This window comes from Plectropomus leopardus, chromosome 24, assembly GCF_008729295.1.
Source record: "Plectropomus leopardus isolate mb chromosome 24, YSFRI_Pleo_2.0, whole genome shotgun sequence".
Lineage (NCBI taxonomy): Eukaryota > Metazoa > Chordata > Actinopteri > Perciformes > Serranidae > Plectropomus > Plectropomus leopardus.
In genome coordinates this window covers 297,350-323,160 of record NC_056486.1, presented here as the reverse complement: position 1 = coordinate 323,160, position 25,811 = coordinate 297,350, and the positions used below count along the sequence as shown (strand labels likewise).

The following is a 25,811-nucleotide window of genomic DNA, read 5'->3' as shown; positions in this document are numbered from 1 at the left end:
ATTTATGGGCATTTCTAGGATTTAACAATGTTTTGAGGATTTTAGGACGTTTTATTTTGATGCTGTTTTATGTCTCTGACACCTTATGGAGACTAAAAGGACAAAAACTATTTACAGAGTCACTTTATTTTTTAATTGAGGCCCTATCAGGAGCCAGATTTGGGCTGCGGGCCGTAAGGCGACTTTTCGTGGATCCTGTCAGCAGGACGACAGTGATGGTGATTCACGTTTCTGCAGAGTCACCCATTTGTTTGCTGACGATTCATTTTTTTAAAAATGTATTTTTTTTATTTGTGTGATAAAGTTGAGTGATGCAGTTGCTGCGGTTTTGCTGCGGTTGCTGCGGTTTTGCTGCGGTTGCTGCGGTTTTGCTGCGGTTGCTGCGGTTGCTGCGGCGCTCCATGTGGAAGTCACGTGGTGCGGTTGGTGGACTGATGTGGTTCCAGCTGCTGGCTGGAGGCAGATTTCGGGGAGAAAGAGTCGATTGTGAAGCAGAACAAAGGCGTCTGTCAGCTCTTATTGGTCGACGCAGCAGAGCCGTTATTCATGCGGAGAGGAGCCAATGAGACGAGGACACAAACAAGACGTGTGATTCACCTTCACACAGAAAACAATAAACAATAATTACCTGATTAACCCTTTGAAACCCGGAGCCACACCGCTCTCCTCCACACGCCTTTCACAAGCATTTAACCCTTAAACAGCCAGCAAATTCATTTCATTTCTTTCACAAACAGGAAAAAAAGGCACTGAGCACCTTCATCAGAGGAATCCCACAAACTGCAACTAATTAGGACATTTAGAAAATTAGTTTTTTTCCAGACAACTCTATTTTTAATAATAATAATTATAATATTTGTTAGTTGGTTGATTGTTGATTTTATGGAGTTTTTATTGATTTTTGCAGCTTATTCGGTTGTTTGTTTTTGGAAGAAATCCGGCCACTTTGCTCGACTTTTGAAGGATCATTGCAGAAAATAATCTAAAAATAAAGAAATGAAAACAAGCAGGAGGCATATTTATGTGAGATTTATTTTTATTTACAATCATCAGCTCGGTGACATGATTCAAAGCGTAATAATCACAAGAATCAATAATCAATCTGATTGAACGTTAAGTGATTTGAAACATCAGCAGCTTGTTTTCTAAACTTTGATTTCACTTCTCATTCAGCTCGTTTTCCAACCAGTCGACGACCGAGAGTCCGAATCAACCCAAAAACCAGCTGCGATCAGGTACAACCAATCGTTAACAAGTGAGCATTGATCTCGTGTAATCAATGCTTTGTTCAGGTCCGACGTGCCGGCAGACGTCTGCTGTTGTTTTTCTGATGAAGAGAAGCGATAAAAGCCGAAAATCAGCAGCACGTTTCGTCTCTTTGGCTCCGATGAACATTTCTAACTAAATATTTCATTTTTCCAAACATGGAAACAGTTTTCCAAAACTCAAAAAGCTGAGTGAGCAAACTTTGTTCAAACCCCCAAAACTTTGATTTCTTTCCCAAAAAAATGGATAAAAGACAACAAGCAACTTTACAAGAAATTACCCAAAAATGAACAAAAATGACCAAAAACTGGACAGAAAACAAGAACATCAACTAAGTACTTTGAGATAATATTTTTATGATAAAAAAAACTATAATTTTACATATATAATCATAGTAATTATAAATATAGGGTTGTTTTTTGTCGTTTTTTTTCCTTCAAAAACCTAATTTTCCAAATCTACGTTTCTTTGTTTTTGCAGCAGGTTTTATATCTCAGAGACACAAACTGGGAGACAAAACCTGCGTTTCTGCTCTGAAGTTTCAATAAAGTTTTCTGCAGAGTTTCTCGTTCTGAAACGTTTGATTTTCTTTGTGAACTTGAGAATTAATCCGTCAGCTCAAAGCATTTAACCCTTTGAATTCTGAGCTAATGGGTTTGATTTCTTTCAAAAACCAGAGAAAGACGTCAGCGAGCAACTTGGTAAGAAATGTTCCATGAATTACAAAAAAAACAAGAAAAACAGACTTTAAATTTATATTTTTTAACTAGTGAATAAAAATTCACAATTAAATATTTATGTTGCAGAATTATTATCATTTCTAAGCACTTTTTCAGGTCTTGTTTCTTGAGTTTCTTTCTCTTTTTTCTCTTTTTCTTTGTTTTTTTGTTCCTAAATTTAGATATTTCCTTCAACTTTTTACTCATTTCTTGCTAATTTTGGAGGTTAAAAACATCTTTCATGAAGTTTTTTGTCTCTAAAATGTCTCATTTTCTTCATGAACTTTGGTTTATTCGTTTTAAAACTTGTAATTATTAAGAACTTTAGTGGTAAAAACAAACTTTTTAGCAAACTTGGATTTGTGTCTGTATCTGAAAATTATTTTAAATTTTACAAAAAGGAGAAATATCCAAAAACTATGAATAATTATCATAATCAAACGCCTGTAATTATTTCACTTTTTCTTTTTTCCAACTAATTTTAAAATAGTCTTATACTTTGACCTTTTTTACTCACTTTTTTACTTTTTTACTTACTTTTTTGGGTCATTTTGTTCTGAAGCCGCTCGTCTTCTTCTCGTGTTTCTTGAGAGAAATCGAGCTGCACCTTCAGTTTTCGAAGGGTTAAATCGTTTCGTGTGTCAGTCCGAGCGTCACTGGGAAAATAAACATGACTGCAGTTCTGCTGAAATTTGGAAAATAATTTTGAATTTAAAAAAGGGAAAAATATCCCAAAAACATTTACAATGATCACGATCATAAACCTTTAATGATTTCACTAAATGAAATAAGAAGAACTTTTCTCCCTCTTATTTAAAAATGTTTTTACTGCAGCTGTGTTTTCTTTTCAGCTCCAAAAAAACTGGACCTGAGGCTCTGATGAGAGTCTGAACTCTGACCTTCAAAATGTCAAAACGTCCTAATTTGTGGAGAAACTCGAGACGTCTCTCAAACATTTGACTCAGAAGTTAAAACTCCTTCTGCTCCAAAAAGCTGAATTTGTTCCTTGAAGTTTTGCTTTTCGGCCGCAGAAAAGCTCGAAGTCTCGGAAAAGTGGGATTTTCTTTCCGTGAGTTTCAGCCGCTGTCTTTAACCCCTTCAGTCCCGGAGCTGCACCGGCTCTCTCAGCCGATCGCTGTGCTTTATTTCAAAAAGACAAAGAGCAGCTGGGACAGAGCGGGTCTGCAAACTGCACCAAAACAGGCTTCGGAAAAAGGAATTCTTTAAAAACTATCACATCCATAAACCTGGAAACCTGGAATTATTTTAGACAATTATTATTCTTTTCAAGCACTTTTTTCCAGGTTGCTTTTTCTGCTTTTTTCTTTTTCCCACTAATTCTTTAAGACATTTTCTTGCACTTTTGAACTTTCTTTGTGTCCAAAGTTGCTCAGTGTCTCTGAGCTGAAGGGGTTAAACGCTCTGATCTTCGACGGCGTCTCGTCTCTCTGCAGACCGTCTGATGGAGGTCTCGGGGTCTGAAGCGGTTTTTGGAGCAGACTGGTCTCAGACGTACTCGGTTTTGGTCCTGATGTGGGGCCCTCCCGGCGGCGTCCTCACCCTCACCAGGGGGACGTGGACGTGCGCGTTGCAGCGGTCCTTCTGCAGACACAAGCAGGACGCCAGCAGCAGCGTCCCCGCCGCCAGGTGCAGCACGCCGGCCGTCCAGCCGCAGAACAGAGCGTCCCCGAACTCCCAGCGCGGCACCATCTCCGGCACCGTCTCGTCGAAGAACCGCAGCACCGCCATGTGGGCGATGTAGGAGACCGGGACGAGCCCCAGGACGCCCGCCGCCAGGCACAGCGCCCCCGCCGCCATCTTCAGCGCCCTCTTGTCCAGCCGGTCGTGGCAGCTGTTGACGGTGCGCATGCCGGGGATGGCGAGCAGGAGCCCCAGCAGCCCCGCCGCCAGCGTGACGCACATGAGGATGCGGGCCAGCTTGATGTCGGGCGGCAGGCCCAGCAGGCCGTCGTAGGGGCGGCACTCGATCGTGCCGAGGTCCTGCACCACGCACGTCTCCCACAGGCCCAGCTCGTAGCTCTCGGTCGGCAGCAGGTCGGTGGACAGCGTCAGCCAGGTGGACATCAGCGTGGTGGCCAGCGAGCACAGCCAGGCGGCGCCGCACACCAGCACCCCCGACAGCTCCAGAGCGTGAGCGCCCGGGTCCATGACGGCGCCGAGTCTGCGGCCGCTCTGCGCGTCTTCACCTCCTCGCCGTCGGGAGGCGGGCGCTCCTCGCTGCTCCTCCGGGGGACATCCTGCGCCGGCTGCCAGCTCCGAGTCCTCACAGAGCAGCTCTCTGAGAGGGAGCCCCCCCCCCCTTTGGCGAGGCGGAGAAAGTGATTGGCCGGAGCTGGAAACAACAGCATCATTGAGCGGGCTGCGAGGCCGCCTGCACACAGGATGTCGTTCAAACGCGCTCAGGACGTTATCAGCGAGCAAGTCTTTGTTTGAAGTTAATGACATGGCCCCCCGCCCATCCGCCCCCCCGCAGGGAGCCCCCCCCGCCACTTTTACACGCCGTCTGCTTTGTTCAAAGAAAACAGGAAAAAAGAGGGTTTCCATGGCGACCAGACGCACATTTCACACAACAACTGTGTTTACAGTCGAGCGTCTGCGGCCGCCGATTATTGATTTATTGATTAATTGAGACGAAATCGGAAAAGTTCCAACATTTAAACTGGAACAGAGTTCAGACAGTTTCGGCCAAAAACATTCTCAGCTTCGGGTTTTTTCGAGGAAATTTACTCGTTTTTGAAAACATTTTGGAAATTTTCAAAGAAAACATTTTTTTGTTTTTCTTTAAAATATTTGAGATTTTGACTTTTTTTTTTCAAAACACAAATTATTGTTTAGCTTTTTGAATTTCCGTCCTTGAATACATCATGTTTTATTTTACAGGTTTTCCAGGACTTTTCTAAAGCTTTTCCAGGCCTGGAAATTGTTATTTACATGTTATGAAAGAAAAACCACATAATTTGTGGTTTCTGGTTCAGTTGAAGTTGTGCAGGTTTGTTTGACTCTGACTTATTGAAACTATTTCAGGTGATGAAAACGACTTTTAAAGACTTTAAACATTTAAAAAGAACTTCAACAAAACTAAGCTAGCATTTTTTTTCAATTCGTTTAAATTATATGTTTTTGAAAAATCATATTTTTGAAAACTTCAAGATTCGGACTGAAAACAAAATTTGCCAGTTTCAGTGAAGTTTTCACTTTTCACTCAGTATTTTTGCAAACAATTTTTTAAAGACAAACAAGTATTTTTTACTTTTTAGGTTTTTCTGTTTAAAAATGATGAAAAAAAAATCAGTTTAAAACTTTCCAATAAAGACCGTCACAGTTTGAGTCGCCAGCTCGGCGTGTTTTCATGTTTCTGCAGAACTAGATTCATGAAAAGCTGATTTTTTGGGAGACTCACCTGTCAGCTGATGGTTTCAGGTGTGACGGCGTCCTCTGGTGGACATCAGCAGGAACCACACACACACACACACACACACACACACACACACACACACACATAAACACACTTTTTTCTCTCAATTTCTCATTTTTATTTAAAATTATTATGAAATATTTCATATTTACTTTCGTAAATACTGATTCCTTTTTTAAAATCTTTTTAATTTAATCATTTAAAGTGTATTTATCTAAATTACAGACCACTTTGATTTTATTCCTTTTTTATTTATATTTTAATGTATTATTTAAAGCAATAAGTGCCATTATCATTTATTTATGTTGCATAAACAGAGTTTTTAGTGGTAATAAGATAATATTTTAATTTTCTGTCTTTTTTTAAATACTAAAACCCATTAATGAAAGTATTTTAAAGGTTATTTTGATGCATTATTTTAAATATTTAATCCCTTTAATTTTTATTTATGTTGCTTAAACACAGTTAATTTGAACCACATTGTGTTTTATTATTTTCAAAGTGATAAATATATAAATAATTACAATAATATTTTTTTAAAAAATCTCCTTTGACTCCAAAATATGTTGCAGAATTTAGGGACAAATTTTAATTTCATTTAATTTCAATTTTTAGTTTTAAAAAAATGACAAATAAATCAACCTTGTAAAATACTGTTTTGATCATTATCGTCATAGATGATAATAATTATAAAAAAATAATAATAATAATTTAATAGAGAGTATGAAAAGGTGAGATTCACCTGTGAGCTGCAGGTGTCCTGGCGCCCTCTGCTGGACACCGGCGGAGCTGCAACACAAACACACGTTAAAACACACTTTGTTTCTCTCATTTTCTGACTTTAATTCTATTTTTTCTGCCCAATGAAGCGGCCGAACTTTAGGTCAAAGGTCACAGTTTGTTATTTCAGCAGCAGTCTTGATAAATCAGCAGCTAGCACAAAGAAATCCTAAAAATTAGCTTTTTCTCATCGAGGTTTTGCGGACAGACGGAGACAGACTGCGGTTATCGCCGGGACAGTGGACTCTGCGGGACAGCAGGACAGACCGTCTCCGTGTCTTCGTCATATTTTTAACTCCTCCGTGTCTCTTTAGTCGAAAAACGTCGATTTTTAACCCGAAAAACTGCGCGCGAAACCAGAAAACTGTCCGTCGTTTCAGCGTTTGAAATGTTGCGTCACGCGCCTCGCACACCTGCGTCATCACCTCGCGCCGCTTCACACGCGCTCACAGATCAGATGTGGCGCTAGCAGCTAGCCTAGCATCGCGTCTTGTTGTTTTTTGCGCAAAATGTCGGTGTTTCACGACGAGATCGAGATCGAGGACTTCGAGTATGACGAAGACACGGAGACGTATTATTTCCCGTGTCCCTGCGGAGACAAGTTCGCCATAACGAAAGTACGTGCTGACAGCGAGCGCACCAAACTGCGTTTAAAATCCGCTCCCTTTAAAAGGTTTTCCCGCGTTATTCAGCCTTTTACGTAGAAATTAAGATTTTTAATAACTGTTGGGCAACACTCGTTAATTTATCGTGAACTCGGCACGGATTTGGTGAACATTTGTGTTTTTAACTCAAAGTTACTAAGTCATGTTTACGAGGAAAGTGTTCAGAAAGCGCCGGGAGAGGGCTTGTAAAATCTCAGTTTTTTTAAAGGACTTTGGTTCGATTTTTCTTATCAAAAACTACCAGCGTTTCCTCAAAATAAACCGACATTTAGTGATTTTTAGTAATTCATTAAGAACCTCAATTAATGCGGTTTGCGGCGCATCAAAGATCACACCAAACTCTTAAAAGTCACATCATTTAAGTGTTTTTTTCACTGTCGTATTTTCAGACATGAAAGATGATTTTTAATGTTTTCAATAATCACTGAGCTGCGAAAAAGCTTGATGTTGATTTTAAGGTCTTCAAGGATTGTCACTTATTTGATACCAATAAAAATTCAATTAAAAATAAATAAATTGCCACAAAATTTTTTTTTTTAAAAATCGCCAGAAAAATGTAAAAAACAGTTTTAAAAATCACTTCAACTATTTAAAAAAATCAGTTTTTAAAGAAAACAAACAAACAAAAAAATCACCAACAACAACAATGTTAACAATGTTGTTTGTTGTTTGTTGTTGTTGTTGTTTACAGGAGGACCTGGAGAACGGCGAGGAGGTGGCCACCTGTCCCAGCTGCTCGCTCATCGTTAAAGTCGTCTACGACCAGGTGAGTAAACGCCGCCTCCTGTCAGAATAAGAGCCCTGACAGGAAGTCTTCACTGATGTTTGTTTGTTTGTTTGTTTGTTTGTTTGTTTGTTTGTTTCAGGAGTTGTTTGTGTCCGGAGAGATCGTTGAAGCTCCGACATCTTCAGAGAGCAAACTGGAGCTGGTCCAGTCCTGACCCCCTTCGTCTTCGTCTTCTTCTTCATGTGGAAAACCGCAGACTGCTCCTTTAAAGCCACTTTACAGACACAACATTTTACCTTCTCCTTCTCCTCCTCTCCTCCTCCTCCTCCTCCTCCTCTTCTGTGGTTTCGGCTGGTCCTCAGACTCGTGTCCAGCAGAAACCTGTCGCTGTTTTTCGGCGCTGCACATACTTCAGCAGCAGGTGCTGCTGGGAGAAAATATTCAGCTTAGATTGTAAATATGTGTCATATGAGAATATTAACTTATGTTTGTGGCGTCGTGTTGTGTGAATATCTGAACAGAATTAAAATGTCCTATTTCCCGTTGTCCTTTTTTTTTATCAGATTTTTAATATTTCTCATGTTTTTTTAAATGTTTTCAGTCATTTCATATTTAATGTCAAATACTGTTCGTTTCGCGGCTTTTTTCTCTGTCACTGATACAAATATCTTGGATCAACAAAATAAAAATATTTCAAATTTAATCATTTTAAATATACAAAAACAAAAAGTCACAATACAGTAAAATACTCAAAAATATTTTATGGTTTAAATATTACATACATAAATAAAAGTAACATTTTAATTTAAAAATGCTGAACAATACCTATATTGATTAATTTAAAAAATATTAAGAATATAAAATAATTATATAATAAAATAATAGTTTGAAACAAATATTGAACTAAAAGCAAGAAAAACAATTTCAAAATGTTGATCAACATTTATAATCATTATAAAAAATTAGATAAAAAAAGAAATTGTAAGATAAAACAATTTCAAATGTAATATTTTTAACGGAAAATATTTGAACTATTGGTATAACACAAAAAAATGTTCTGATTAAAATTTAAATAAAGATCAACACAACTACAAGAAATATAAAAATAAAATAAATTTACAAATGGACCGTGTTTCTAATAATTATAAGAAATATCACAAGAACAAGAATACAAAAACCAGAAAGGATCAAATGCATTATGATAAATTTAAACAACTGTATAAAGCCAAAGTAATGATTTATTGGCTTGAATTACTAAACAAAAAAAAATCTAAAAAAAAAAAAAATAAAATAATTCTGTGAAATAAAAACGACGAGGAGCCTAAAACAATGTAAAAATACAGTAAAGTATAAATGTTATTTAACAGTTTTAATAATGTGAACAAAATCAAACAAAATACACAAGATGGAAAATTTTAATAAATATATTAGAGAGAGATGAATTACTACAGTTACACCAACATTAAAAAATAAAATAAAAAATGAACAACACTGCTGATTTTAAGATCCGAATATTTTAGCAGAGTAACTGAGTTATTGTTCCAGCGGTCCCTGACGCTGTCCACCGGGGGACAGCACACACTCAGTGCGCTGAATGGACCCTGTTGTTCTGGACTGAGAGACAGAGACGGTCATGGGACCCTGTTTGCTCGTCCTCAACCATGTGAGTCATATGAGACGGAGGGAGGAGGAGAGGAGGAGGAGGAGGAGGAGGAGGAGGAGAGGTGGAGAGGAGTAAAGACGGAGAAAAGATGGAGGACTTGTCTCGGTGGGTAATGGAGGCCGGGTGGTGGGTGAGGAGGTGCTGCTGTGGGGAGGAAGAGGAGGCTGAGGAGAGAAAGGAAGACGGGATGAAGAAGAGCAGGAGGAGGAGGAGGAGGAGGAGGAGGAGGAGGTGAAGATGGAAGAGCTCAACTTGAGAAAGAGCAGGAGTTCAACTTCCCTTCCGCCGGCTGAGGTACTCACAACATTACTCCTGTCAGAGTAACAGTACTCCTGTCAGAGTAAAAGTACTCCTGTCTGAGTAACAGTACTCCTGTCAGAGTAACAGTACGCCTGTCTGAGTAACAGTACTCCTGTTAGAGTAACAGTATGCCTGTCTGAGTAACAGTACTCCTGTCTGAGTAACAGTACTCCTGTGTGAGTAACAGTATGCCTGTCTGAGTAACAGTACTCCTGTTAGAGTAACAGTATGCCTGTCTGAGTAACAGTACTCCTGTGTGAGTAACAGTATGCCTGTCTGAGTAACAGTACTCCTGTTAGAGTAACAGTATGCCTGTCTGAGTAACAGTACTCCTGTCTGAGTAACAGTACTCCTGTCTGAGTAACAGTACTCCTGTGTGAGTAACAGTACTCCCGTTTAAGGAACATTACTCCTATCTGAGTACCATCACTCCTGTTAAAGTAACAGTACTCCCCTTTGAGTAACAGTACTCCTGTTAAAGTAACAGGAGTACATAACAGTAGTTGTCTTTTAGAAACATTACTCTCGTTGGGTTAACAATACTCCCCCCTTTGAGTAACAGTACTCCTGTCTGAGTAACTTTACTCCAGTTTGAATAACATACCTTGTTGTCTTTTTAAAAGTTTTTAAAGGTGGTTTATTACCGTTTAAAGGCAGTCCCGTCTATATGGTCTCTGTCTCTGTGTCCTAGCTGGATCCGGACCGGTCCAGCTCGTCCCCCTCGGGGTCCCAGCCTCACTGGTTCCACACCCTGCAGGTCCGACGGTTCAGAGTCCGGCGAGGACGCAGCAACAGTGACCCGCTTGGAGGGAACAACTGCGAGGACCACTTCACCTGGGTCAGAAACAGACCTGTCCCCATGTCCCCCTGTCACTTGACCCTGTCTGTCCACCACATGTCCCCCTCACTCCCTGTCCCACCACATGTCCTCCTGTCAGACCCTGTCCCACCACATCCCCCTCTCCCCTGTCCACCACATGTCCTCTCCGTCCCTCGTTTTCTCCCCGTCTCGTTTTGTCTCTCTTGAACATTTGACCTTTGACCTGCCGTGTCTCGTGTGTCCTCTGAGCAGAAACCGGGTCTTCGGTTCGGAGCGTCCCACTCGTACCTGAGTCTGGAGAAACTCGGCGAGGGAGCGTACGCGTCGGTCTACAAAGGCATCAGCAGGTCAGTGAGTCAGAGTACGGTGAGGTGAGACGGTGGCTGCGTTCTGTGTCACTGACTGTCAGCGTCTGTCGTTGAGGATCAACGGGCAGCTGGTGGCGCTGAAGGTGATCCGGACCAAGACGGAGGAGGGCGTCCCGTTCACCGCCATCCGAGAGGGTGACCACTGCACGCACGCGCACGCACACGCACACGCACACGCACACGCACACGCACATTTATTTACACATTCCACCTTAAACGGCAACCTAAAGGGGGTTTAAAGGTTTAAGGTGGAATTGATTTCTGAGGTGGTTTTAAGGTGTAATGTGGTTAAAACTGTTACAGTGGTGTCACGGCGGAGGAAGGATTTTTAAGGTCATATTTAAGTGGTGGTTTATTTTTATTTTTATTTTATTTTTTTAATGTAGTATTTATATTTAAGGTAGAATCAGATTTTTAAGGTAGTATTTGGATTTTTGAAGTGGAATTTATATTTGAAGAGGTTTAGGAATTTTAAAGGTGGAATTTGTGTTTTTTAAGGATGAATTTAAGTTGGTTTTAGCACCATTTTTTAAAAAACCTTTTTAATTTTAAAGGTGGTATTTGGATTTTTGAAATTGCATTTACATTTGGGGATTTTTAAGGTGGTATTTTAGGGTTTTATTTCGGCCAGAGTGGTATTTCAAAACAGTTTATGGTGGCATTTATTTTAAGGTAGAATAGTAGTTTAAAAAGGTCAAGGTCTAAATGGTGTTTGATTTTTTTTTTAAAATTTCTATTTAAGGAGGAATCATATTAGTTTATGTGGTATTTTAATTTGGCATTTAAAGATGTTTTGGGATTTTTATGGTGGAATTTGTATTTTTAAGGTAGTATTAAGGTCAAGGAGGTATTTGACTTATTTTTAACTAGCATTTATATTTAGGGTAGAATCACAATTTTTTAGGCGGTATTTAGGTCAAAGTAATATTCAATTTTTTTCCGTAGAATTTACATTTAAGGTGGAATAAAAACTTTTGAGGGTGGTATTAAGGTTAAGGTGGCATTTAACTTTTAATGGATTTTTTTTATATTTCATGTGGAATTTGAATTTTAGGTGGTATTTAGGTATAAAGTGATACTTAGCAATAATATTTAAGGAGATTTGGGGATTTTAAAGGTGGTATCATAAATTTGAAGGTCATATTTAAAGTGATATGTGGATATTTTTAGTAGGCATTTATATTTTAGGTGGTTGTTTTTTAGTATAAAAGGTTTAAGTGTGCTGTTAAGGTGGTATTAGGGTTTTCAAGGCAGAACTGAGCTTAAATGTGGTTTTGAATTTTAAGTTGCTCTTAAAATATTTAAAATGATTTTAAAGTTTTATCTTGGGATGTTTCAGGTGGTATTAAGGTCAAGGTGTATTTGACTTTGTTTTCTACGTAGCATTAATATTTAAGGTGGAATCCAATATTTGTGTGTGCAGCGTCTCTGCTCAAAGGCCTGAAACACGCCAACATCGTTGTCCTGCATGACATCATTCACACCAGAGACTCTCTGACCTTCGTCTTCGAATACGTGGTGAGAAATGTGTTTCAAAAAAATAGATACGTTTAAAAAGACAAAAACCATCTTAACAGGTTGTTTCTTCTTCTCTTGCAGCAGACAGATCTGGCTCAGTACCTCACCGACCACCCCGGAGGACTGCACTCACACAACATCAGGGTCCGTTCACACCTTCAGCACACAATGTCACGGTCCGTTCACACCTTATTCACAACTCAGGGTCCATTCACTCCTTAAACACACAATGTCAGGGTCTGTTCACACCATATTCACACCTCAGGGTCTGTTCACACCATATTCACACCTCAGGGTCTGTTCACACCATATTCACACCTCAGGGGCTGTTCACACCATATTCACACCTCAGGGTCCGTTCACTCCTTAAACACACAATGTCAGGGTCTGTTCACACCATATTCACACCTCAGGGGCTGTTCACACCATATTCACACCTCAGGGGCTGTTCACACCATATTCACACCTCAGGGGCTGTTCACACCATATTCACACCTCAGGGGCTGTTCACACCATATTCACACCTCAGGGGCTGTTCACACCATATTCACACCTCAGGGGCTGTTCACACGTTAAACGCAATGTTATGTTTGTCCATATCTTAAACACACACAACGTCGGGGTCCGTTCTCCCCTTAAACACACTACGTCAATGTCTGTTCACACCTTAAACGTTAGGGTCCGTTTACACGTTAAACACACAACCTCAGGGTCCTTTCACACCTTAAACACACATCATAGTCCACTCAAATCTGCACTCATACAACATCCAGCTGTTTTGATTGACAGCAAGATCAATCAATCAGTTTGTTAATAATCAAACACCTGTTGTTGTTGCTGTTGTCTTTGTTGTCGTTTTTTTGTTCTTTTTGCTGTTGTCGGTGTCTTGGTCTTGTTGTTGCTGGTATTGTTCTTGCTGCTGTTGTTGTCACTCTTGTTCTTGTTGTTGTCATTGTTGTCGTCATTGTTGTTGTCGTTGTTGTTGCCATTTTTACTGTTGTTTTTGTTATTGTGGTGGTTTTGTTGTCAGTGTCGTTGATGTTGCCGTTATTGTTGTTGTGTTATCACTACTGTTGTTGTTTTGTGGTTGTTAATGTTGTTGTTGTTGTTGTTATCACTATTGTTGTTGTTTTGTGGTTGTTAATGTTGTTGTTGTTATCACTACTGTTGTTTTGTGGTTGTTAATGTTGTTGTTGTTATCACTACTGTTGTTGTTTTGTGGTTGTTAATGTTGTTGTTATCACTATTGTTGTTTTGTGGTTGTTAATGTTGTTGTTGTGTTATCACTACTGTTGTTGTTTTGTGGTTGTTAATGTTGTTGTTGTTGTTATCACTATTGTTGTTGTTTTGTGGTTGTTAATGTTGTTGTTATCACTTATCACTACTGTTGTTTGTTTTGTGGTTGTTAATGTTGTTGTTGTTATCACTACTGTTGTTGTTTTGTGGTTGTTAATGTTGTTGTTATCACTACTGTTGTTGTTTTGTGGTTGTTAATGTTGTTGTTATCACTACTGTTGTTGTTTTGTGGTTGTTAATGTTGTTGTTATCACTACTGTTGTTGTTTTGTGGTTGTTAATGTTGTTGTTGTTATCACTACTGTTGTTGTTTTGTGGTTGTTAATGTTGTTGTTATCACTACTGTTGTTGTTTTGTGGTTGTTAATGTTGTTGTTATCACTACTGTTGTTGTTTTGTGGTTGTTAATGTTGTTGTTATCACTATTGTTGTTGTTTTGTGGTTGTTAATGTTGTTGGTGGTGTTGTCGTCATTATTGTCGTTGTTGTTGTCTTTGTTGTCGGCGGCGGTGTTGTGGTCATTGTTGTTGTTGTCGTGGTTATTGTCGTTGCTGTTATCCTTGTTGTTGTTGTTGTTGTTGTTGTTGTTGTTGTTGTTGTTGTTGTTGTAGCTGTTTATGTTCCAGCTGCTGCGCGCTCTGCGCTTCATCCACAGCAGGAGGATCCTCCACAGAGACCTGAAGCCTCACAACCTGCTCATCAGCTACCTGGGAGAACTCAAGCTGGCCGACTTTGGTCAGGAAACACGGCAGCACGTCAACACGCGTGTTCACCTCACGTCATGTTTACCGCAACACCAACAAGCTAAAGACAACAGAGCATCTTTGTTTCATCATTACTAAAATCAACAATCGCTGTTTGACTATTTAGAATTCCAGCGAGACAGCTAGCACAAAAAAAATGTCCACGAAGGAGGACAGCAGGTCCAAGCTGAGCAGAATGAAGTATAAGGTGCAGATAGTTTTGTTGGTACTAACTGGTTCTGGTGGTGGTTGTGGTTTCAGGTCTGGCTCGGTCCAAGTCCATTCCCAGTCAGACCTTCTCCTCTGAGGTGGTGACGCTGTGGTACCGGCCCCCCGACGTCCTGCTGGGGTCCACAGATTACTCCACCGCCCTGGACATCTGGTCAGCACCCACACACTGGATCACACCCACTGACAGATGTTAGAAGAATTATTTTTATTATCATAAAGAAAGAATAAATGAGAGACATTTGACCTGTATTACACGTTCTCAAGTACTGTATAAATGTACTGTATGTACTGTATGAGTACCATTTTGAGGTACAGATCCTAAGTATTTCCATTTGATGCTAGTTTATTATTTACTCATTAATACTTGATGATAATAAAAATAATGTTGTAATTTGCCAGTAAAACAGGACTTTTACTTGAGTATTTTTACACTGTGGTAATACTACTTTTACTGAAGTACTTAAAAGCACAGTGTATATAACTGGTGGTGTACCACAGAGAGCTGCTTTAGGTCCTCTGTTATTCAGGTCACCGATGCTTCTGGCACATCTGCGGTTTTTCTGTTTTATGGTTCCGTTTTTGGAAATAAAGAATAATGTGACGGTGTGATTTTTATAATCAAGTTTTTTTTGTGTTTGAAATCAGGGGGGCTGGGTGTATCTTTGTAGAAATGCTGCAGGGGGCGCCGGCATTCCCCGGGGTCACTGATGTGTTTGAGCAGCTACAGAAGATCTGGATGGTGAGGATGTGCTGAAAGCACATTATCATTATTATCATTATTATTATTATTATTATTATTATTATGAAATACCAATAATTATAGAATGAGACTAAAATAAAAGTCCCATGTCCCTGCAGGTCCTGGGCCTCCCCTCAGAGGAAAGCTGGCCTGGAGTCACTCAGCTACCAAATTATAAACCAGGTCACTTTAAGTTATAATTTTATTATGTATTTCCGAACTATCAATGTATTTTTTATTTTTTTACATTCAATATTTTTTTTATTGTGGACATCACACACTGCTTTGTGCCGCTATTTCATTAAGATTAAAAACTGTACATTCATAGCATTATTATTATTTTTATTAAAATGATGGTAATATAACAAACAAAAACAGCTGGTTTCTCTCCACAGAGTGGTTTCATCGCTCTGAGCCCAAACAGTTCAGAAGCGTTTGGAAAAGGTAAGGAAACAAAACAACAAGAAAAATTGGTGGTAAAACATTAGCATGTTAGCATGTAGCTTATTGTTGTACAATGAACTGTAGTGTTAGCTTTTAGCATTGTTGAAAAGTAAAGTGTTAGCATGTGGCTTGTTGTTAAATTCAGTGTACAGTGAGTGTTCGCATGTTAGCGTTTCGCCTACAGTTGTTTAATGAAGTATATGGTAAAACATTAGCATGTTAGCATGTAGCTTAATGTTGTATAATGAAGTGTATGAAAAAGTTTTACTATGCTGACATGAAGGAAATGATTGTGTAATAAAAGTAAATGGTTAAATGTTGACTTGTTAGCATTTAGCCTATCGTTGCTTAATGAAGTGTAATGTAAATTGTTAGCATGTTAGAATGTAGCTTACTGATGTATGGCAAAGTGTTAGCCTGTTAGCATGTAACTGACCGAACATTGTAAAGTGTTAGCCTGTTAGCATGTAACTGACCGAAATTGTAAAGTGTTAGCCTGTTAGCATGTAACTGACCGAACATTGTAAAGTGTTAGCCAGTTGACCCATTAGCCTGTTAGCAGTTAGCCTGTCAGCGTATTAGCCAGTTAGCATGTAACTGACTTAACATAGTAAAGTGTGAGTGTGTTAACCAGTTAGCCTGTTAGCTTATTAGCAGTTAGCTGACCGCTCTTATGTGGACCAGGTTGGACCAGCTGCCCTATAAGACAGAGGATCTGGTCCAGAGGATGCTGAGGGGGGTCCCTGCAGCCCGATCTCAGCTCAGGATGCCCTGAGGCACCCGTACTTCAGCACGCTGCCTGCCCCCATTATGCACCTCAGAGACAGTAAGAGTGCCGTTCACACGGTTACGCTAACAGCGCCACTTCCTCTGACGTCATTCTTCTCTGTTTTTCAGCCGTGTCCATTTTCAAGGTGCCAGGTGTCCGACTGGAGACGGAAGTCAGAGACGTCTTCAACCGGGGACAGAGGGTCAAACCCTCCCTGCTGTCCGCCGCCAAGTTCTGGTGAAAAAACTCGGACCTCAAACCGGACCAGACGACCGGAGGGGTGAACGGGGATAGTACAGTCAGGGAAAACCTGGAAAAGTCATAGAATGTAAAAAGTCATTGGAAAATTAAATATACCCTAAAAGTTTTGAAAAAAAGAAAGAAAAAATCAACAAAATGTTTTCTTCAACAATGGCCAATTTTTTAAAAGAAAAGTAAACATAATAAAAACGTTTAAATCGGCAAAGCCAAAATAAAAAACACAAGTCCCACCCCAGTGCTTAAAAAATTATTTGGCATGCCTCCCCCTTTTTTGCACCCCCCCTTCATACATAACGAACAGTCCCTAAGTTATATTTAAATATTCAGCTCTAATCCTGCTCTGAATTCATTATTTTTTCAATAATATATATTTTAAAAAGCTATTTTATGACATGAAAAAGAGTCGATAAAAAGTATTGATTGTACTTTCAGAGAAGGTTTCTTTAACATTTGTCTCAAAGTCCTGGAAAATTCCTGGAAAGTTGTTGGAATTTATTGGTTAAACTGTATGAACCTTGTGTGAAAAACCCTTCAACCATCAACCTGAAGAGACGAGCCGAGGGGAGAAAAAGCCTCTTTATAAACTCATTCCTATCATTTGTGTATATATGATCTGTATTTTAAATTATATAACTATTCTATTGCATATTTAATATAAATAATGATGTTTAATTTACGCATTTGTTGATTCAAAATGTTCCTTTCATGACTTTCGGTCCTTCGGGACGTCGCTCTCCTCCCGTTAGCATTTGTTAGCATGTGTTAGCAGAGAATAATGAAGATTTATTCATGAGTTTGAAACTGCTGATGAATTATTGAGTGAATAATGTTTATCTGGAGCTCCCCGTTGACAAATAAAAACAGTCACAAAAAGATGATTGTGGGTTTGGTTGCGCTTCACGTGTGAACGTTAATATTGTGACATTTTTGAATCCCACAGAAACCGATCATTGAGCTGTTTATCAATATTCCAACAACTTTCCAGGAATTTTCCAGGACTTTGAGACAAATGTTAAAGAAACCTTCTCTGAAAGTACAATCAATACTTTTTATCGACTCTTTTTCATGTCATAAAATAGCTTTTTAAAATATATATTATTTAAAAAATAATGAATTCAGAGCAGGATTAGAGCTGAATATTTAAATATAACTTAGGGACTGTTCGTTATGTATGAAGGGGGGGTGCAAAAAAAGGGGGAGGCATGCCAAATAATTTTTTAAGCACTGGGGTGGGACTTGTGTTTTTTATTTTGGCTTTGCCGATTTAAACGTTTTATTATGTTTACTTTTCTTTTAAAAAATTGGCCATTGTTGAAGAAAACATTTTGTTGATTTTTTCTTTCTTTTTTTCAAAACTTTTAGGGTATCTTTAATTTCCAATGACTTTTTACATTCTATGACTTTTCCAGGTTTTCCCTGACTGTACTATCCCCGTTCACCCCTCCGGTCGTCTGGTCCGGTTGAAGGTCCGAGTTTTTTCACCAGAACTTGGCGGCGGACAGCAGGGAGGGTTTGACCCTCTGTCCCCGGTTGAAGACGTCTCTGACTTCCGTCTCCAGTCGGACACCTGGCACCTTGAAAATGGACACGGCTGAAAAACAGAGAAGAATGACGTCAGAGGAAGTGGCGCGGTTAGCGTAACCGTGTGAACGGCACTCTTACTGTCTCTGAGGTGCATAATGGGGGCAGGCAGCGTGCTGAAGTACGGGTGCCTCAGGGCATCCTGAGCTGAGATCCGGGCTGCAGGGACCCCCCTCAGCATCCTCTGGACCAGATCCTCTGTCTTATAGGGCAGCTGGTCCAACCTGGTCCACATAAGAGCGGTCAGCTAACTGCTAATAAGCTAACAGGCTAACTGGTTAACACACTCACACTTTACTATGTTAAGTCAGTTACATGCTAACTGGCTAATACGCTGACAGGCTAACTGCTAACAGGCTAATGGGTCAACAGGCTAACACTTTACAATGTTCGGTCAGTTACATGCTAACAGGCTAACACTTTACAATGTTCGGTCAGTTACATGCTAACAGGCTAACACTTTACATGTTCGGTCAGTTACATGCTAACAGGCTAACACTTTGCCATACATCAGTAAGCTACATTCTAACATGCTAACAATTTACATTACACTTCATTAAGCAACGATAGGCTAAATGCTAACAAGTCAACATTTAACCATTTACTTTTATTACACAATCATTTCCTTCATGTCAGCATAGTAAAACTTTTTCATACACTTCATTATACAACATTAAGCTACATGCTAACATGCTAATGTTTTACCATATACTTCATTAAACAACTGTAGGCGAAACGCTAACATGCGAACACTCACTGTACACTGAATTTAACAACAAGCCACATGCTAACACTTTACTTTTCAACAATAAGCTACATGCTAACATGCTAATGTTTTACCACCAATTTTTCTTGTTGTTTTGTTTCCTTACCTTTTCCAAACGCTTCTGAACTGTTTGGGCTCAGAGCGATGAAACCACTCTGTGGAGAGAAACCAGCTGTTTTTGTTTGTTATATTACCATCATTTTAATAAAAATAATATAATGCTATGAATGTACAGTTTTTAATCTTAATGAAATAGCGGCACAAAGCAGTGTGATGTCCACAATAAAAAAAATATTGAATGTAAAAAATAAAAAATACATTGATAGTTCGGAAATACATAATAAAATTATAACTTAAAGTGACCTGGTTTATAATTTGGTAGCTGAGTGACTCCAGGCCAGCTTTCCTCTGAGGGGAGGCCCAGGACCTGCAGGGACATGGGACTTTTATTTTAGTCTCATTCTATAATTATTGGTATTTCATAATAATAATAATAATAATAATAATAATAATGATAATAATGATAATGTGCTTTCAGCACATCCTCACCATCCAGATCTTCTGTAGCTGCTCAAACACATCAGTGACCCCGGGGAATGCCGGCGCCCCCTGCAGCATTTCTACAAAGATACACCCAGCCCCCCTGATTTCAAACACAAAAAAAACTTGATTATAAAAATCACACCGTCACATTATTCTTTATTTCCAAAAACGGAACCATAAAACAGAAAAACCGCAGATGTGCCAGAAGCATCGGTGACCTGAATAACAGAGGACCTAAAGCAGCTCTCTGTGGTACACCACCAGTTATATACACTGTGCTTTTAAGTACTTCAGTAAAAGTAGTATTACCACAGTGTAAAAATACTCAAGTAAAAGTCCTGTTTTACTGGCAAATTACAACATTATTTTTATTATCATCAAGTATTAATGAGTAAATAATAAACTAGCATCAAATGGAAATACTTAGGATCTGTACCTCAAAATGGTACTCATACAGTACATACAGTACATTTATACAGTACTTGAGAACGTGTATTACAGGTCAAATGTCTCTCATTTATTCTTTCTTTATGATAATAAAAATAATTCTTCTAACATCTGTCAGTGAGTGTGATCCAGTGTGTGGGTGCTGACCAGATGTCCAGGGCGGTGGAGTAATCTGTGGACCCCAGCAGGACGTCGGGGGGCCGGTACCACAGCGTCACCACCTCAGAGGAGAAGGTCTGACTGGGAATGGACTTGGACCGAGCCAGACCTGAAACCACAACCACCACCAGAACCAGTTAGTACCAACAAAACTATCTGCACCTTATACTTCATTCTGCTCAGCTTGGACCTGCTGTCCTCGTTCGTGGACATTTTTTTTGTGCTAGCTGTCTCGCTGGAATTCTAAATAGTCAAACAGCGATTGTTGATTTTAGTAATGATGAAACAAAGATGCTCTGTTGTCTTTAGCTTGTTGGTGTTGCGGTAAACATGACGTGAGGTGAACACGCGTGTTGACGTGCTGCGGTGTTTCCTGACCAAAGTCGGCCAGCTTGAGTTCTCCCAGGTAGCTGATGAGCAGGTTGTGAGGCTTCAGGTCTCTGTGGAGGATCCTCCTGCTGTGGATGAAGCACAGAGCGCGCAGCAGCTGGAACATAAACAGCTACAAGAACAACAACAACAACAACAACAACAACAACAACAACAAGGATAACAGCAACGACAATAACCACGACAACAACAACAATGACCACAACACCGCCGCCGACAACAAAGACAACAACAACGACAATAATGACAACACCACCAACAACAACATTAACAACCACAAAACAACAACAATAGTGATAACAACAACAACAATAACGGCAACATCAACAACGACACTGACAACAAAACCACCACAATAACAAAAACAACAGTAAAAATGGCAACAACAACGACAACAACAACAACAAGAACAAGAGTGACAACAACAGCAATAAGAACAACAGCAGCAAGAACAATACCGGCAACAACAAGACCAAGACACCGACAACAGCAAAAAACAAAAACGACAACAAAGACAACAGCAACAACGACAGGTGTTTGATTATTAACAAACTGATTGATTGATCTTGCTGTCGATCAAAACAGCTGGATGTTGTATGAGTGCAGATTTGAGTGGACTATGATGTGTGTTTAAGGTGTGAAAGGACCCTGAGGTTGTGTGTTTAACGTATAAACGGACCCTAACGTTTAAGGTGTGAACAGACATTGACGTAGTGTGTTTAAGGGGAGAACGGACCCCGACGTTGTGTGTTTAAGATATGGACAAACATAACATTGCGTTTAACGTGTGAACAGCCCCTGAGGTGTGAATATGGTGTGAACAGCCCCTGAGGTGTGAATATGGTGTGAACAGCCCCTGAGGTGTGAATATGGTGTGAACAGCCCCTGAGGTGTGAATATGGTGTGAACAGACCCTGACATTGTGTGTTTAAGGAGTGAATGGACCCTAAGTTGTGAATAAGGTGTGAACGGACCGTGACATTGTGTGCTGAAGGTGTGAACGGACCCTGATGTTGTGTGAGTGCAGTCCTCCGGGGTGGTCGGTGAGGTACTGAGCCAGATCTGTCTGCTGCAAGAGAAGAAGAAACAACCCGTTAAGATGGTTTTTGTCTTTTTAAACGTATCTATTTTTTTGAAACACATTTCTCACCACGTATTCGAAGACGAAGGTCAGAGAGTCTCTGGTGTGAATGATGTCATGCAGGACAACGATGTTGGCGTGTTTCAGGCCTTTGAGCAGAGACGCTGCACACACAAATATTGGATTCCACCTTAAATATTAATGCTACGTAGAAAACAAAGTCAAATACACCTTGACCTTAATACCACCTGAAACATCCCAAGATAAAACTTTAAAATCATTTTAAATATTTTAAGAGCAACTTAAAATTCAAAACCACATTTAAGCTCAGTTCTGCCTTGAAAACCCTAATACCACCTTAACAGCACCTTAAACCTTTTATACTAAAAAACAACCACCTAAAATATAAATGTCTACTAAAAATATCCACATATCACTTTAAATATGACCTTCAAATTTATGATACCACCTTTAAAATCCCCAAATCTCCTTAAATATTATTGCTAAGTATCACTTTATACCTAAATACCACCTAAAATTCAAATTCCACATGAAATATAAAAAAATCCATTAAAAGTTAAATGCCACCTTAACCTTAATACCACCTTAAAAGTTTTTATTCCACCTTAAATGTAAATTCTACGGAAAAAAATTGAATATTACTTTGACCTAAATACCGCTTAAAAATTGTGATTCTACCCTAAATATAAATGCTAGTTAAAAATAAGTCAAATACCTCCTTGACCTTAATACTACCTTAAAAATACAAATTCCACCGTAAAAATCCCAAAACATCTTTAAATGCCAAATTAAAATACCACATAAACTAATATGATTCCTCCTTAAATAGAAATTTAAAAAAAAAAATCAAACACCATTTAGACCTTGACCTTTTTAAACTACTATTCTACCTTAAATATAAATGCCACCATAAACTGTTTTGAAATACCACTCTGGCTGAAATAAAACCCTAAAATACCACCTTAAAAATCCCCAAATGTAAATGCAATTTCAAAAATCCAAATACCACCTTTAAAATTAAAAAGGTTTTTAAAAAAATGGTGCTAAAACCAACTTAAATTCATCCTTAAAAACACAAATTCCACCTTTAAAATTCCTAAACCTCTTCAAATATAAATTCCACTTCAAAAATCCAAATACTACCTTAAAAATCTGATTCCACCTTAAATATAAATACTACGTTAAAAAATAAAATAAAAATAAAAATCAACCACCAACTTAAATATGACCTTAAAAATCCTTCCTCCGCCGTGACACCACTGTAACAGTTTTAACCACATTACACCTTAAAACCACCTCAGAAATCAATTCCACCTTAAACCTTTAAACCCCCTTTAGGTTGCCGTTTAAGGTGGAATGTGTAAATAAATGTGCGTGTGCGTGCGCGTGCGTGCAGTGGTCACCCTCTCGGATGGCGGTGAACGGGACGCCCTCCTCCGTCTTGGTCCGGATCACCTTCAGCGCCACCAGCTGCCCGTTGATCCTCAACGACAGACGCTGACAGTCAGTGACACAGAACGCAGCCACAGTCTCACCTCACCGTACTCTGACTCACTGACCTGCTGATGCCTTTGTAGACGGACGCGTACGCTCCCTCGCCGAGTTTCTCCAGACTCAGGTACGAGTGGGACGCTCCGAACCGAAGACCCGGTTTCTGCTCAGAGGACACACGAGACACGGCAGGTCAAAGGTCAAATGTTCAAGAGGAGACAAAACGACGGCGAGCGGGGAGAGAGGAGCTGACGAGGGACGGAGAGGACATGTGGTGGACAGACAGGGTCAAGTGACAGGGGGACATGAGGTGGACAGACAGGGTCAAGTGACAGGGGGACATGGGGACAGGTCTGTTTCTGACCCAGGTGAAGTGGTCCTCGCAGTTGTTCCCTCCAAGCGGGTCACTGTTGCTGCGTCCTCGCCGGACTCTGAACCGTCGGACCTGCAGGGTGTGGAACCAGTGAGGCTGGGACCCCGAGGGGGACGAGCTGGACCGGTCCGGATCCAGCTAGGACACAGAGACAGAGACCATATCGACGGGACTGCCTTTAAACGGTAATAAACCACCTTTAAAAACTTTTAAAAAGACAACAAGGTATGTTATTCAAACTGGAGTAAAGTTACTCAGACAGGAGTACTGTTACTCAAAGGGGGGAGTATTGTTAACCCAACGAGAGTAATGTTTCTAAAACATAACTACTGTTACTCAAACTGGAGTAAAGTTACTCAAAGGGGAGTATTGTTAACTTAACGAGAGCAATGTTTCTAAAAGACAACTACTGTTACTCCTGTTACTTTAACAGGAGTACTGTTATTCAAACGGGAGTACTGTTACTTTAACAGGAGTGATGGTACTCAGATAGGAGTAATGTTCCTTAAACGGGAGTACTGTTACTCAGACAGGAGTACTGTTACTCAGACAGGAGTACTGTTACTCAGACAGGAGTACTGTTACTCAGACAGGAGTACTGTTACTCAGACAGGAGTATTGTTACTCAGACAGGCATACTGTTACTCTAACAGGAGTACTGTTACTCAGACAGGAGTACTGTTACTCAGACAGGAGTACTGTTACTCAGACAGGCATACTGTTACTTTAACAGGAGTACTGTTACTCAGACAGGAGTACTGTTACTCAGACAGGCATACTGTTACTTTAACAGGAGTACTGTTACTCAGACAGGAGTACTGTTACTCTGACAGGCATACTGTTACTCTAACAGGAGTACTGTTACTCAGACAGGAGTACTGTTACTCAGACAGGAGTACTGTTACTCAGACAGGCATACTGTTACTTTAACAGGAGTACTGTTACTCAGACAGGAGTACTGTTACTCAGACAGGAGTACTGTTACTCAGACAGGCATACTGTTACTTTAACAGGAGTACTGTTACTCAGACAGGCATACTGTTACTCTAACAGGAGTACTGTTACTCAGACAGGAGTACTTTTACTCTGACAGGAGTAATGTTGTGAGTACCTCAGCCGGCGGAAGGGAAGTTGAACTCCTGCTCTTTCTCAAGTTGAGCTCTTCCATCTTCACCTCCTCCTCCTCCTCCTCCTCCTGCTCTTCTTCATCCCGTCTTCCTTTCTCCTCCTCAGCCTCCTCTTCCTCCCCACAGCAGCACCTCCTCACCCACCACCCGGCCTCCATTACCCACCGAGACAAGTCCTCCATCTTTTCTCCGTCTTTACCCCTCTCCACCTCTCCTCCTCCTCCTCTTCCTCCTCCTCCTCCTCTCCTCCTCCCTCCGTCTCATATGACTCACATGGTTGAGGACGAGCAAACAGGGTCCCATGACCGTCTCTGTCTCTCAGTCCAGAACAACAGGGTCCATTCAGCGCACTGAGTGTGTGCTGTCCCCCGGTGGACAGCGTCAGGGACCGCTGGAACAATAACTCAGTTACTCTGCTAATATTCGGATAAAATCATCTGCAGTGATTCTTTATTATTCTTTATCTTAAAGCCTTTAAATTATTATTTTTAAAAGTGCAAATTATAATGATCAGTTTGATTCGTATTTCTGAAGCTTCATTTTTGAATTCTTGTTAAAAACAATTACAATTTGTTATTATACTGTTCATTTTATTTTATTTTTTAATGTTGGTGTAACTGTAGTAATTCATCTAATTCTAATATATTTATTAGAATTTTCCATCTTGTGTATTTTGTTTGATTTTTTTCACATTATTAAAACTGTTACACTTAAATAACATTTATACTTTACTGTATTTTTACATTGTTTTAGGCTCCTCGTCGTTTTTATTTCACAGAATTATTTTATTTTTATTTTTTTTATTTTTTATCTGTTTAGTAATTCAAGCCAATAAATCATTATTTTGGCTTTATACAGTTATTTAAATTTATTATAATGCATTTGATCCTTTCTGGTTTTTGTATTCTTGTTCTTGTGATATTTCTTATAATTATTAGAAACACGGTCCATTTGTAAATTTATTTCATTTTTATATTTCTTGTAGTTGTTGATCTTTATTTAAATTTTAATCAGAACATTTTTTTGTGTTATACCAATAGTTCAAATATTTTCCGTTAAAAATATTACATTTGAAATTGTTTTATCTTAC

The 25,811-nt window shown here is 39.6% G+C and overlaps 5 protein-coding genes across 7 annotated transcripts in view; 3 read left to right on the top strand and 2 right to left on the bottom strand.

Moving 5' to 3' along the window:
- Positions 1 to 1,018: 1,018 nt before the first annotated feature.
- On the bottom strand, positions 1,019 to 6,446 carry LOC121962909 (putative claudin-24). Of its 3 annotated transcripts, none has more exons than XR_006107184.1 (3): positions 6,164 to 6,212; positions 5,407 to 5,441; positions 1,019 to 1,327 (listed from the first exon to the last, which is right to left on the bottom strand). XR_006107184.1 is itself a non-coding variant. In XM_042513230.1 (3 exons), exons 1-3 carry the CDS (start codon positions 6,251 to 6,253, stop codon positions 3,492 to 3,494), a joined length of 1,011 nt encoding a protein of 336 aa, XP_042369164.1. In that variant the 5' UTR covers positions 6,254 to 6,446; the 3' UTR covers positions 3,219 to 3,491. The 3 variants fall into 3 exon arrangements, 1 of the variants encoding a protein (XP_042369164.1); XR_006107185.1 differs by lacking the exon at positions 1,019 to 1,327 and adding an exon at positions 2,515 to 2,670 and having other exon boundaries at positions 6,164 to 6,198; XM_042513230.1 differs by lacking the exon at positions 1,019 to 1,327 and adding an exon at positions 3,219 to 4,377 and having other exon boundaries at positions 6,164 to 6,446.
- A 176-nt stretch (positions 6,447 to 6,622) lies between these two features.
- Positions 6,623 to 8,138, top strand: LOC121962809 (DPH3 homolog). The gene is made up of 3 exons (XM_042513111.1): positions 6,623 to 6,818; positions 7,558 to 7,632; positions 7,733 to 8,138. Exons 1-3 carry the CDS (start codon positions 6,711 to 6,713, stop codon positions 7,805 to 7,807), a joined length of 258 nt encoding a protein of 85 aa, XP_042369045.1. The 5' UTR covers positions 6,623 to 6,710; the 3' UTR covers positions 7,808 to 8,138.
- A 1,206-nt stretch (positions 8,139 to 9,344) lies between these two features.
- LOC121963049 (cyclin-dependent kinase 15-like) lies at positions 9,345 to 16,722 on the top strand. Its single transcript, XM_042513421.1, is given in 15 exon segments — positions 9,345 to 9,429; positions 9,432 to 9,550; positions 10,248 to 10,394; positions 10,629 to 10,723; positions 10,800 to 10,879; positions 12,168 to 12,262; positions 12,344 to 12,406; positions 14,167 to 14,290; positions 14,560 to 14,680; positions 15,175 to 15,268; positions 15,388 to 15,451; positions 15,664 to 15,712; positions 16,397 to 16,464; positions 16,467 to 16,538; positions 16,610 to 16,722. Coding segments are annotated over 15 exon segments (1,389 nt in total).
- A 1,322-nt stretch (positions 16,723 to 18,044) lies between these two features.
- LOC121962808 (cyclin-dependent kinase 15-like) lies at positions 18,045 to 24,903 on the bottom strand. Its single transcript, XM_042513110.1, has 12 exons — positions 24,706 to 24,903; positions 23,586 to 23,732; positions 23,290 to 23,384; positions 23,134 to 23,213; positions 21,779 to 21,873; positions 21,635 to 21,697; positions 20,617 to 20,740; positions 20,227 to 20,347; positions 19,639 to 19,732; positions 19,453 to 19,516; positions 19,196 to 19,244; positions 18,045 to 18,547 (listed from the first exon to the last, which is right to left on the bottom strand). The coding sequence occupies exons 1-12, from the start codon at positions 24,901 to 24,903 to the stop codon at positions 18,178 to 18,180; spliced, it is 1,500 nt and encodes a 499-aa protein (XP_042369044.1). The 3' UTR covers positions 18,045 to 18,177.
- A 119-nt stretch (positions 24,904 to 25,022) lies between these two features.
- The window catches only part of dytn (dystrotelin), a 5,695-nt gene continuing 4,906 nt past the window's right edge, over positions 25,023 to 25,811 (top strand). The window contains exon 1 of the mRNA XM_042513419.1: positions 25,023 to 25,075. Coding sequence (XP_042369353.1) covers positions 25,023 to 25,075 — 53 coding nt within the window. The remainder of the gene's footprint in view (positions 25,076 to 25,811) is intronic.